The sequence below is a fragment of the Triticum urartu genome, unplaced genomic scaffold (assembly GCF_003073215.2).
Source record: "Triticum urartu cultivar G1812 unplaced genomic scaffold, Tu2.1 TuUngrouped_contig_4511, whole genome shotgun sequence".
NCBI classification, from domain to species: Eukaryota; Viridiplantae; Streptophyta; class Magnoliopsida; order Poales; family Poaceae; genus Triticum; species Triticum urartu.
In genome coordinates this window covers 1-13,232 of record NW_024115105.1, presented here as the reverse complement: position 1 = coordinate 13,232, position 13,232 = coordinate 1, and the positions used below count along the sequence as shown (strand labels likewise).

At 41.4% G+C, this 13,232-nt stretch overlaps 1 protein-coding gene across 1 annotated transcript; it reads right to left on the bottom strand.

The window, feature by feature from the left end:
* Window positions 1-8,560: 8,560 nt before the first annotated feature.
* Window positions 8,561-12,573, bottom strand: LOC125527934 (protein BREAST CANCER SUSCEPTIBILITY 1 homolog). The gene is made up of 12 exons (XM_048692436.1): window positions 12,489-12,573; window positions 11,975-12,226; window positions 11,775-11,875; window positions 11,479-11,668; window positions 11,306-11,400; window positions 11,106-11,231; window positions 10,921-11,025; window positions 10,720-10,821; window positions 10,509-10,632; window positions 10,139-10,304; window positions 9,770-9,927; window positions 8,561-9,232 (listed from the first exon to the last, which is right to left on the bottom strand). Exons 1-12 carry the CDS (start codon window positions 12,549-12,551, stop codon window positions 8,879-8,881), a joined length of 1,836 nt encoding a protein of 611 aa, XP_048548393.1. The 5' UTR covers window positions 12,552-12,573; the 3' UTR covers window positions 8,561-8,878.
* Between the last annotated feature and the right edge of the window lie 659 nt (window positions 12,574-13,232).

Here is a 13,232-nt window from a genome sequence, read left to right as displayed (position 1 = left end):
GTGGTACCGAGCTAGGCGGCGGCGATTTTTTTTTTTGGGAGAAGGAGAGACAGGATCAGGACCGAGAGGTGGGGGAGATGGGGAGGTGGGACGTGGTTCTATAGCGGAACGTGGGGAGCAGTGGGCTGGTTTCCCAGATATTTTTAACCGTGGGAATAGAAGAATCGAGAGCGGGATGATGTATCGATAGGAGGTCGAACCATCACGACGTTCGATTCTCCTTTAATAGTAGAGATTGGTGAGGGAGGAAACTTGTGTCCAGCACAAAGTCGTTGTGGCGGCTTCATCCTTAATCTGCTGCGGGAGAAAGTTTAGTTTCGTTGATCGCTTGTCCAGCTCTCCAGGGAGTTTAACTGAATGAGAGTACACGTGATTCAGTTTTCTCCGTGTAATGCCATAAATTGTCATTGATGTGCAGCCACCACCCACATTCTTAGCAAATTTGGGAACCACAAAATGAATTAATACATATTCAAAACAGAGTACATAGAGTTTAAAGATAACAGCTTCGGTTGTGAGCTCAAAGATAACATGAGTCAAAAATATTTACATGTTCTTGTGCCAGTTGTGAGCTCAAACATAACAACTTCGGAAGATAACATGACAGCAAACCACAACACGTGGGTCGAACAAACATTCAAACTTGAGAATGGACAGACAATGAGATAGTGTTTAAAACTGCTCTACCTGATTGGCCATTTTGTTTCAACTGCTCTATTTGTCTAGCCCATAACACCGAGAGTAAAGGAACTACGGAAACTCAACACTTCAATGCGAGAATAGATGAACATGCCGTACTAATCTACAACAACTGAGAGATGGAGCATCTGCAGTAAGTGCGACATGCATCCCTGTCCTGCCATCTAGGCTCCATATATATTCAGAGAGTCCAAGCACAACATTTGCATGCAAGCCAACTAGCTCTTTCAAGGCTATTAGAACTTTTTAGAGCATCTCTAGCCGATCCCCAGAAAAACCGAAGGAGTACACCATGAAGTAAACATTAGTCGAGTAATTTTACTCCTCTAAATTTTGTCCGTTTCTAGCCAATCTCATAAATTTAGCAGAGTAAAAAATAAATTCGGATAAGATAAACACAAATTCGATTCAAACAAACATACTAACCGAAATTCGACACATATTCATAATATTTTCACAATGCCATCAACCGAAACATAGTCTACTAAATTAACTGAAACTGGAACTTACTAAAATCTAGTCACTATCCGTATCTTGAGTGAACGATTTTCACTCCGCCCTGGACATCCCACCGATGATGAGGTCGGGGCATGTGTCGTCATCCTCACCACTGAAGATTCTTCTAAATTCGATCCTGAAGACGTCGTCGCCGCCGTCGTTGACGCCTCCATTGCCGCCTCCTCTGCCTTTGTTATCGCCGTTGTCTTCGTCGTCGCTAGCTGCTCGTACAGACGGCGCTCGGCCTCCACTTGCTTTGGGCAGACTTTCCCCTAACCTCCCAGTCCTCCCTCCTATCACGTGTGGAGACCGCACGCGGGTCGAAAGGATCTAGCCGTAGCATCTCACCGAACTCAAAGTTCCGGTGGCCGTCGGCGCCATGCAGCTGGAACTAACAAAATGTCGTATTCTTCGTCGGACTGCATTGCGGAGTGGAAGAATCCAAGCCAAAAAAATTGTGGGTGTGCCCGCTGCCGCACGCCGATGTACGGCCCGTGTGGCGGCGCGACGCAGGGAGCTTAGGGAAACCAGAGAGCCGGCCGCGGGAAGCAGATGGGCCGGCACTCGAGGAAGCGTCGTGGCGGCAGCGGAAGGCAGATGGACCGGCGCTGCTCTCATGGCAACGTAGATCCGCGCTGCAGATGGGCGGCGGGGAGTGCCGAGCATTGGATCCGGCCATGGCGGCACGGGTGCCGGAATGTTGTGGGAGTCGCCGGCAAGGTGGGGCGGCGAGGGATTGGGTGGGGAAGGAGGCAAAGAGGCATGCTTTGTTGAGCAATGCTACACGCACGAAATATTTTTACTGGGTATTACGGAGTAGCTTAGCTGGCTGATTTTGACTGGATAGAAATAAGCTCACGGGCCCACCCGCCCTGAAAATCGGGGGGGGGGGGGGGGGGGGGGGGGGGAGGGGGGAGAAGAGTAGTTTGTAAAGAGCCCGTATTGCTAAGTAAACTGCCCGTGTGTCTAGGATTTTCATGCTTTGTTTTACTCCGCTAAGTTTAGGCGATCGAGGAAGCATAGAGTAAAATATTTACTCCACTATGATTTAGGCTTACGGTTAGGTCCCTGTTAGAGGAGTAAAACAGGATTTTTACTCCTCTAATCGATTTTAGGCGACATCTTTGCATGTTGGATGGTTGGTAAAATACTCACCTTTGTACATCTCGAGAGGTTGAACCATGCATCTACACTCATGTATAAAATACGATGGGGGAGGTGCAAAGGCAATGAGGGTGAGAGTGACAAACCAAGAGGCATCGGAGCAGCTTAGGGATAATCTGTTCGAAATAGGTGGCATCGGAAACTAGAGTTGGAAAAGACAAAAGGAGGCATGTGTGATCATCAGCCAAGACATTTATTCCGCAGTGTCTTGGTACAACAAGAGGACTATCCAGAACTGTGGCATGGGTAATCAGCATGGATGTATACATCAGCCCAGAAGTGGCATGCACTAGCAAATGGACATGTCTACTAGGCTCTGCAGCTGTGGGACCGAGTTGGCTGTAGGAGCAGAGGAGGGTTCCACGGATTGAATTAATTTTGACTAGTGCTGATAATTTTTATAAGATTCAAGTACGCTGCTCCCACTTATTAAGAAACGAAAGGTATAATACAAAAGTTGTAGTTCGTGTAATGCCCCATTCATTCACGATATCTACTGATGTGTGCAGTTTGACGCCTTTCTCTTCAGGCTGTATCTTTCAGTTCATTGATGTATCCAGTCGTTTGGAAGGAAATGGTTGTTTCCAAGGTCCGGCAGCATTTTTTAGGCTTGATGTTATCTTTGATCCAGTTCTAGTCTTTGTTGACAGGATACCCGTTTCTTTCATGTAACAGTAGGATGCAGTATGTTGATCATTTTGGTAATGCAGTCCTGCATATGTACATTCAACCTATTACCGAGGTTATTTGACCTGAAATATGGTGTATTATTCACTTCATCCAGTTTCATAACCACTTCTGCTTCGGTACACCCCCCCTAAACACAAGAACGGCTCAGATTAGCCCATACCTCTTCATAAGTAAGGGCATTTTTTATAAATTTTTTTTTTTAAGAATCACCTATACGCTGTACATTAACACACACTGAAGGATTCGAACCTAGGTCCTTCAACAATTAGCACAGCCGCATTAACCAGCTAAGCAACCGGACATCAAGTGTTAAATAAGTTTATTTATAATTGAAATACAACACTTGAAAAGCCCAACATTTTCTGGTTGTTTTTTTCTTTTCTTTTTTGTTTCTTAAATGCGTGAAGTTCTTATAATTCATGATTTTTTAATCGAAAATGACGACAAAATTTTAAATTCTTGAATTTTTCTTTCAAATCAGTGAACTTTTTTCCCCAAAATTGACCAGTTTTCTTCACAAATTCGTGAACTATTTCGCAAGTTGGCGATTTTTTTTTGAAAATTGTTGGTCTTTTTTATAATTTGATGAAATTTGTTTCTAAATCAATGGATTTTTTAAACTTTGTTAATTTTTTTCCAAATCAATGAACTTAATTTTAATTATTGATGTTTTTTTCAAAATCAATAAAAGAAAAGAAAAACAAAATAATATAGAAACCCATGTAAAAATTGAAGAAAAAACCAGCCCGGTTGAAAAGGAAAACCAGAGTCTTTCTTTTTAGCGTTATATTTGACGCACTACAAAAGATGGAAAAAGAAAACTTAGACCATGATCAACGGAGGTGTTCGAGTAAGCGAGATGGCTCCGTCTAAGAGCACATCGTGTTCCGACATGCTTGAAATGGCCCCAATTTTTTTCATGCCTTGTATGACCAATTCAAGGCACCATGCCAAGTTGTTTTGGTTTTCGACAAGTTTTGCTTTTTTCATAGTTTTCTCGGTAAAAAAATGCTTGATAATGGGCGGCCGTGTCGCAACTTGCATAGGGTGTCAGAAATCGTACAAACCTGGATGACTACCATGGTCATGTCCACCTGCTTGAAAAGGTTGGGGTCATTTTAAGAATGCCCAAAAGTAGACCATGTTTAATGAAGGGGTGCTCAGGTTGGCTAGAAGGCTCTACCCGAGGGTGCGTTGTTTCTCAACATCCTTCGAAAGGTCTAATTTTTCCACCTCCTTCTATGATCAAATCAAGGCACCATGTCAAGCTGTTTAACTTTTCTACAATTCTTTCATTTTCTAGAGTTTTCTCGATGAAAACAAGCTGATAAATGGCCGGACGTGACACAACATGCATACGTTGTGGGGAATTCATTCAAACCTGGCATGGATGCCTCCCATGGGCATGCCCGCCTACTGGAAAAGGTTGGGGTGATTTCATGCATGTTCAAAAATAGATTATGTTCAACAGAGGGTGTTCGGGTAGGCGAGAAGGGTCCATTTGAGAGCATGTTTTTGCGGCATCCATTAACTCACCCCAAATCTTTCCATGATCTTATATTACCGATTAAACACACCATGCCAAGTTGTTTTGGTTTCGACAAATTTGACTTTCCCGGGGTTCTCTCGGTTAAAAAAAGTAGATAAATGGTCGGACATGTCGCAACTTGCATATTTTGTCGGAAATCATTCAAACCTGCATGGATCCTTACCACGGGCATGCCCTTTGCCTGCAAAAGTTGGGGTCATTTAAAAAATGTTCAAAACTAGACCATGTTCAATGGAGGATGCACCCGGATGGGAGTTACCATGGTAGGCAACCATGCTAGGTTAAACAATTTTTGACACCGTATGCAAGTTGCAACATGTTCGACCATTTTATCAGTCTTCTTTTACAAAGGAAACTCTAGAAAATGCAGAATTTGTCGAAAACCAAATCAACTTGGCATGGTGCCTTGAATTGCTCCTAAAAGGCCATGAAAAAAAGGGATCCATTTATTCGTCTTTTTTTGGTGGGGAAATTGGGGCCATTTCAAAGATGTTGAAAAATAACATGCTCTCAGATGAACCGTTCTGACCTTACCGAATAATCTCTGTTGAACATGGTGTTTTTTGGACATCCTTGAAATGACCCCAACTAATAAATACAAAGGGATAAAATTGAAAACAGTAAGTGTTTTTTTTAAGATTTAATACATATTTTTTTAAATCACTAGTTTAAAAAGTTAGTTACAACTTGTATTTTGGTATTCAAAAAAGAGAAAAATGAATTAACAAAATAAGAAATCAAATGAAAAAATAGAAAAGAAAATAAAACGCTTAGGCCTTGGTCCAACTAGGCGACGACATTGCTCTCGTCGGGCACGTGTTGGGCCAGGAGCTCGCGGATTTGAAAAGTTCATCAATTGTTTTACAAATATTCATGGATTTGAATATTTTCACAAAAATTCAAAACAAAGTTCACTATGAAATTTGCAAAAAAAAATTCTCGGTCTTGGGAACCTCGGGTTCCCATCCATTTTTTTTCCTGTTTTGGGACCTTCTCGGAGGTCGCGAACCGTGTTTTTATTTTTCTTTTTATCTTCTCTCGTGTTTATTTGTTTGCCTTCTTAGACTTTTCGTTTATCATGTTTATTGTTTCTATTTCTCATATATTTATTTTTTTCCTAATTCAAATTTTGTTCATATTTTTCTTTTTTTTCTGGAATTCCATTTTTTTACTGTTTTTCAAAAAATGTTCGTGTTCAAATTTTTGTTATTTTTTAAAAAGTTGTTCGCATTTTGACATTCTGAGCATGTTTGAAAGGCATGAACATTTGTTTTGAAATTTATGTACAATTTTCAAAAATACAAATATTAGTATTTTGTGAACAAAACAGGAAAACTAGAAACCCTAAAGAAAACCGTGCAAAAAAAAAGATACATAAACTAAAGAGTGGAGGTGCTGTGTTTTTTTCTTGGTATTATGTCTCCCGCACAAGAAGAGGAAGACAAGCAAAGAAAGTAAATCTGATGTGTTGTCCCGGATGGTTTGTGCGGTTACACGTAGTGCGTGAGAGCTGTGGTTCGAATCCAGCAGAGGACATCTGTTTTTTGACAATTAAAACTAAAAAAACGTAAATGGGCTGAGCCCATGAGGGAGGGCTGTTCACTGGGTATTATACGAAACTGAAGCGTATATACTTTCTATGTAGAAAAGTAAGTACAATTTGTGAAAAGTCCATACTACCCTTTATACGTTCTGTGAGGGGGGGTGTACCGAAGCACTTCTCTAAACATTTACAATGAGGCCTGCTTCGCTGTTAACTCTGGAAATGATAATCGATATAACTACTGGTAATCATCGAGCATGTTCATACATTTATGCCTAGATCTCAATAACACAAGAAGTCATTGGCCATGGAAAATGTTTCTAATATGATGTCTATATTGCGCTTGAGGCAACTCAACGATGTCTATGAATTAGATTTCTGTTCTTTTTATAGGAATATGTTTTTAATTTTTTTTGACAATCCTTCTTTTGCTCTGTTGGGTTACAAAGAAATTTTATTTTAGTTTCATCATTTTTTTCCGGAAAATGTGCCTACTCGGCTTCAAAGAAGAAAAACCGATTGATTACTTCTTTTCTTTTCTTTGGAGAATATGACTATATGGGGGACAATATTGTTTATTAATCGTAATATCTGGATTGATAAATGGAGTTGTTTCTCCAATGATCTTCACTATTTTGCATTTCAACAGAGTCGTGACGAAACTGTGTAGAAATAAACAAGGGAGGGAGAAGGCAAAGATGTCCAAAGTAAAGGACACATGCGGTATTTGTTGTAGATTCTTATGAAATCTTGTGAACTCATACACAGTGAATCCACGGAAAATGGAAATTATAATCACAGTGGTAATCCAGTTGACGAGTTGGATGACCTTTGGAAGGACATGTCGGTTGAACTGGCATGTTGGAAGGTATCTGTATACTTGGCAATTGTCTTTATATATCTTCCCTTTATTTGCTACTTATATCAAATTAGATCTCAATATGTCATGATGGATTACCTCATGTGCCTAGCTCCCTTGATAATGGTTTTCATGCCTGCAGTAATGAAATGGTTCTTGGCAAATACTCCCCATAGAATAGAACATTTGTAGTACATGCCTATAGTTGAGCACCATTTCTTCCCCTACTTGGTGTATCAAAACATATAATGTGAATGTTGTCTCCACATAATGCCCGAGGTCACTTACGTGACACTATTTTGCAATTTATTACTCAGCACACAATCTTACTGGTTGTTCTGGAAACAGCCAGTTCTGAAATTGCATCAAATCCTTTTACGTTTTCAAACACATATTTTGATGCCCTACCATCATCATACTACTGTTTTTCTTAATTGTGTTCCTTTACACATTTGCTCTGTATTCTTGTTTATCATTACTTCCCTTTTTTTTGCTGGGGTCACTACTTGTTTTTTGACGAGTCTGACCAACATAGTTTATTTAACCAGGCCATTGGAAGTGATCACACTACTGTTTCGTCGAAGATGAATAGTTCTGAAGTAGTGGATGATTGTTATCATGACTTCCTGATGAAAGATGATTTGGGCATTGTGTGCCGTGTTTGTGGTTTGGTCCAGCAACACATCAGGAATATTTTTGAGTTGCAGTGGAAAAAGGTATGGAGTTTCCGATCCAGATTGGTCCGATTTACTTTCCTGAATACCATAGAGCTAATTGATAAAATATTCAAAGCACATAACTTCATGTGGCATCTCAGCATCAACTAGTTATAGCATCTTGTCAACTCAAACTCATTGATGATCAACTCTGGATGTTATTGTTCAAATTTAGTTCATTGGTTATTCATCCTCGATGATTGATAGAAGAATCAAATTTCCTATATGAACACCCATTACATGTGTTTTAACTTTCGACTGAAACAGTTGAGTTTTGTTTAAATTTCCACCTTTTCTCTGTTTAAAAGAGAATTTTACTGGGATGCAATTCAAATTCAGACTAAGTAAATCCTATGTAGATTTTTTTTTTAAAAAGAGCGATTCCCTTTATTTTCCTTATCAGTGGAGCCACATCTCTTATTTCCTCTTTCTTGCAGCAGCGCAACCAATCACACACCCAGAAGCTGCAATGATCTGGAGGCAACTACCAATCCTTCAGGAGATAATTCCTCAGGTAGTCCCTGGTGCTCTATCAATCCACCCTCAGCATTCAGAACAGATGAAACCTCACCAAGCAGATAAGAACAACCCCTGGAGGTTGTATTCTAGCACATGCACCAGGTTCTGGAAAGACTTTCATGCTAATTAGCATTGTTCAAAGCTTCCTGGCCAGATACCCGGCAGGAAGGCCATTGATTATCCTTCCAAAGGGCATTCTGGCAACATGGAGAACAGAATTCGTCCGTCGGCATATCGAAGACATGCATAGCCTTGTACTAGAAGAGGCCGGTAAAGCAACGTGCCAACCGTCTTAGCACATGGAAATTGACGCCTTCGGTATCACGGAACAAGTCTGACACAAGCACTAGAAGTGGCCAGTAAACAAGCAATCCAGCACAAAAACAACAACAACGGCATCACCCCATAGCTAGGGTGAGCAGAGTATGTGATTTGTCAACTTTCAATGGGGCCAGTAAACAAGCAATCCGGCACCAAAACAACAACGACGACGACGACGACGACATCACCCTGTAGCCTATTGGGTGAGTAGAGTATGTGATTTGTCAACTTTCAACAGCCCCCCTCACACCTCGTGTGGGGGGCTGAACCAAAAGAGTTGTCGTAACGCGAGCAAAAAGCCATCACCCGAAGCACGCCCTTCACTCACATATCTTGGTGAAGACACCAGTCGGTTCTAGCATCCGTGCATCGTAGTACAGGATAGCATCGAACAGCTGCAGGTGTTTGATCATCCGCGCTCCCGATCCCACGTACTTGTTGCACTCCTGAAACTCAGGTTCGAAATCCGAAGTGGGCGTCCTTGGAGGGCCGCCGTGGTAGATGAAGTACACCTCTGCTGGATTTCTTTTCAGATACTCACGTAACCCGTCTGGGCTGATTCCCTCAAGTAGTTGCCCTCCACCAGCTGCTATGAGATTCTGGATGTCCTTTCTGTCTTCTGGGTACATGTATGCGCTGAAGCAGAAATGCAGTCCTGAGAGCAGTTTTCGTGCCTGCAAAACATCATTTTCTCGTCATTTGGCTGTTGAAAGGCATTCCCAATAGTGCTTTTATTAGACAATAATTGAAATGCACTCATTTTAGACCATTGAAGTGCATCATAAAATAAACACATTACGGTGTATGGCACTCCAAAACACCGCATTTCGGGAAATGTCACTTCGAAAGAGAATTGTAAAATGCCGCTGCAAAAGATAATTGCTTTGTTGAATGTGGATGCGATCAAAATATGGAAATATGTCTAGCACCCCAACTTGTAAAAAAAACACTTGGAATACCCTGACCACACGACACCTAGATTTCTCTAAAGATGCACTTTAAGCCTTTGACATCAAACAGTCTCTGTATGAACATTTCAATAGAATTTTAAACTTGTTTGCAGTAGGAAACTTTTTCACAAAAGAACTGTAGGCCAATTCCCTGAACTTATGCATAAGACAAACTGCAATCAGTTTTTATCACATGTGTTTTTCTCTATTTACTATTTAGAATTCGTAGAGAATATATTATTGCTAGACATGTATACATACCCCTTCAGCAGCTCCAGCTCTTCCTTTTGCTGGTCCATCAATTGATGTGCGCGGACCATCGCGGAATTTCACCTCATAAGAAATTTCCGGGCTTGGAATCAGCTTTGCCAAGCAAGGATTTGGACCTGAAATCCTTTTCACCAAGAAATCCACAACCCCTAAGACAGGAATATGACATGAACTGATTTAGTGCAGGGATAATAATATTCTCTGCCGAGCTAGGATAAGTTTTAGATGACACACGGATAAATGGAAGTGCCAATAGACCAGCAGCTTGTTACATTAAGCAGAATGTAACATGAACTTGGAAGTAGTACAATTATCATCAATAGTACAAACACTGGAGATGTAAGATGGACTAATACTAACATCTGTCTGTGACAACCCATTTCCCAGACAGTATAGCCATCTGGACCTCATATGATCTGGGACATCGAAAACCAGCGTTTCTGCCCACAATAACATGAGTCACAGTTTTGTCCCATTCCTGAGCCAAGGTTGAACTGGTCAAGGATGCAAATTCTTTCAAGGAATCCTGCTTGACAAACGTAAACAATTGTATCACAGCTTAGTATGGAACATAACTTAATTCGAAAACAGGCAAATTATATATAATTTAAATTTCACCATAAAGTTGGATTGCTGCATTACTTGTCCATTCACATGTTTGCTAGTATTGTTCAGATATATCCAAATGCTCTGAAAGGAGAGTATTGTTTGCTAGTATAGTACACGCTACCTTTTCTGATGCACTTAAAGCTATGCCGAGCAAAACCCACTGATCCAAAGGGGTACTAGACTGGTTTGCTAGTTTGTCTTCTGCCCGGTAATTGGTAGAAATTCCTTCTTTGTCCGTACATTGGCTGCAATGATGAAATAAAGAGCAAATTATAGAAGAATATTAATGAATGATGATTGAACATCTGATCAGTAACCTCCGCCACGCATACCCCTGAGGCGAGGAAGAACTTGAGGTGTTCAGCTGATCTACTTGTAGATCTTCCCCTCTATGAAGGGCAGATATTCCTTCTTTAATTAAATATTGGCTGGAACTACAAAATACAAAAAAAATCAACAACAAAAAATGAAATATTAATGATTAACCAAACGAACGGAACCCTCTCCAAGGCGGGTGAAGAAAGATGGCATACCCAGGCACTACTAGTCCAGACAAAGGAGAATTTGATGTGACGAGTGGATTAAATTGTTTATCTTCCATTTGGGAATCGACGGAAATTTCTTTAGCTGGGCAATTGCTGGAATGAGCACATACAACAGTGAATTATAAAATGAAGGATTAATCAAGTAACATGAAGGTTGAAGAAAGATCACATACTTCTGAAGGACAGCGGAAGGAATGTCACTTCCAATTATTGGTGAGCTCATCTCATTGCCCAGCAATGGATTAATTTGGTTATCTTCTATTTGGCAATCGGCGGAAATTTCTTTAGCTGGACTTTGGCTGAAATGACCGAATAGAACACTGGATTAGAAAATGAAGGATTAATCAAGTTACATGAAAGAAAGATCACGTACTTTTGAGGGACGGGGGAAAGAATGCCAGTCTCAATTGTTGGTGAGCTCATCTCATCAGGTGGTGCATGCATGGGACACCAAACATGGAGATTCTCCTTCAAAATCAAAACTAGACATGTCAGAACATCAGTGTTTATAAATGGATCAAGGACAAGGTATACTCAAAAGCTTACAACATCCCAGCGGCATTCTGGTATCATGAATGCACATGGGACATGATAAGTATTGGGGCACCCCGCACGATAACAACCAAGTGCTGCTCCCCGGAGATTGCATCTGCTGCAATCCCATCTTGAACCACGCACGATTTCACTCTCAACGTTCTCAAAAGTACCGTCGTCATTGGATTTCACTTTTGGGGCCCTTCAGGAACAAGGGTAAAGAATGAAAAGGATGGATGAACACTGTGTATGATGATTCTAAATAAATTAAATATGAAGAGTTAAACATGGTGTATAAAGAAACTAACCAAACCATGCATTTGTGGTGGACATATATGGCGTTAGTAGCGTCGGCCTCGTCACCGGACACAATCCTTCCATTGTGATACTGTACCAGCGGACCATGCACCTGACATAGGAAAAGTGAACATGTTTTAGTGCCAGTACAAATAAGAAGACTTCAGCAGATCATTTTTTACTTGATGTATGTAAATGATATGCAACATACCGGCTCACTGGTTCTAAATGATTGGCAGAAAGCACATTCATCTTTATATAAGCCGGTTGGTGTTTGAACTCTCCCCAACCCAGTAGCACCTTCTTTGTCTACCAACCTGGCACGTTTCCCTGGACCCTTGCCTTTTCTGCAGGAACGCAGGTGCTCCCTGGTGTTACTTGCATTAACACCTGCTGATTCACCTTTGGTTGCATCAACACCGAATTTCCTCTTCCGGCCTTTCACAGGGGAAGCACTTTTATTCTGTAATAACAAAAAGATATCAGTCAGAATGTTGAACCACAATGTATGTAATTCATCAAGGAGTAAACAATCGATTCTATTAAATGGTTGCCAATCCAGCACTTCTATGTTTATAGCGTAAGAATGTACCCGGTCGTTAGCATGAAACTGTGTTTACCTCTACGCATAAATAATAGTGCACCGATCCATAAGGATCAGGGCGAAGAACTACGTCGAAAACTGAACATACTTATCTCAAAGAAGAAAGGAATGCACAAAGTACCCAAAAATGTCGTAGAGACTCAGGATCAGCGTAGCCAGGTTGTATTTCCACGTTGAACAGCATGTCGGTACGAGCAGCAGAGATGGTACCTACAAGCATCAAAGCGGTGAGTAGAATGAAGCTGAAAGCATTGTTTCATCATAATTATTTCAGGCAACACTCTGTCCAGATGAACTGAATAAAGACATAATAATATTTCAGTGCAGCCTGGATTTACAGGCGGGTCAGGGCCAGTCATATCTTATTCACAAACAAGTTATTACTACCTGCCTAGGAATTACATACTTGAGGAACAGTAAACTGTAAAAGGGGTAGGTAGAGTAGCACAATTCAGTTTTCAAAAACCCAGCTATCGCTCCCCAGCAGGTGGATCATGCCATCACGGGAAGGCACCTCTGAATCTTTGACGCGTCGAATCGCGGTCGGGCGCCAACTTTGAAACACGAAGTATACATTATGCAAAACGAAAAAAGGTTGAGGAGAGCTCACGCGCATCCTAGGAACTGAGAAAAGGAAGGCGGTAATTAGGTCACGCGCACCGAACGAGTAGGCCGCTCCGGAACTGAATCCGTGCCTAGCGCCGGCGCGGCGGCTCGCGGGACAGGGGTTTGGAGTTGGAGGAATCGGGAAGGAGACAAAATGATTCGATCGGAGCAATGAACGCGAGCCCGACGACGGCCGGAAGCGAGAGAAGGAGAAGGGGGCGAGCGGACCTGCAGAAAGGGCGGAGGACGCGCGGCGCAC

Bases quoted from the DNA above. Each gene is read 5' to 3' on its own strand.
- LOC125527934 (XM_048692436.1), bottom strand. From the start codon at position 12,551: ATGCTGTTCAACGTGGAAATACAACCTGGCTACGCTGATCCTGAGTCT. The intron at 10,305-10,508 runs GTAGCGTGTACT...TTTGTCAAGCAG, and splicing joins CTTTAAGTGCATCAGAAAAG to GATTCCTTGAAAGAATTTGC. The intron at 9,233-9,769 runs GTATGTATACAT...GATGTTTTGCAG, and splicing joins GAGCTGGAGCTGCTGAAGGG to GCACGAAAACTGCTCTCAGG.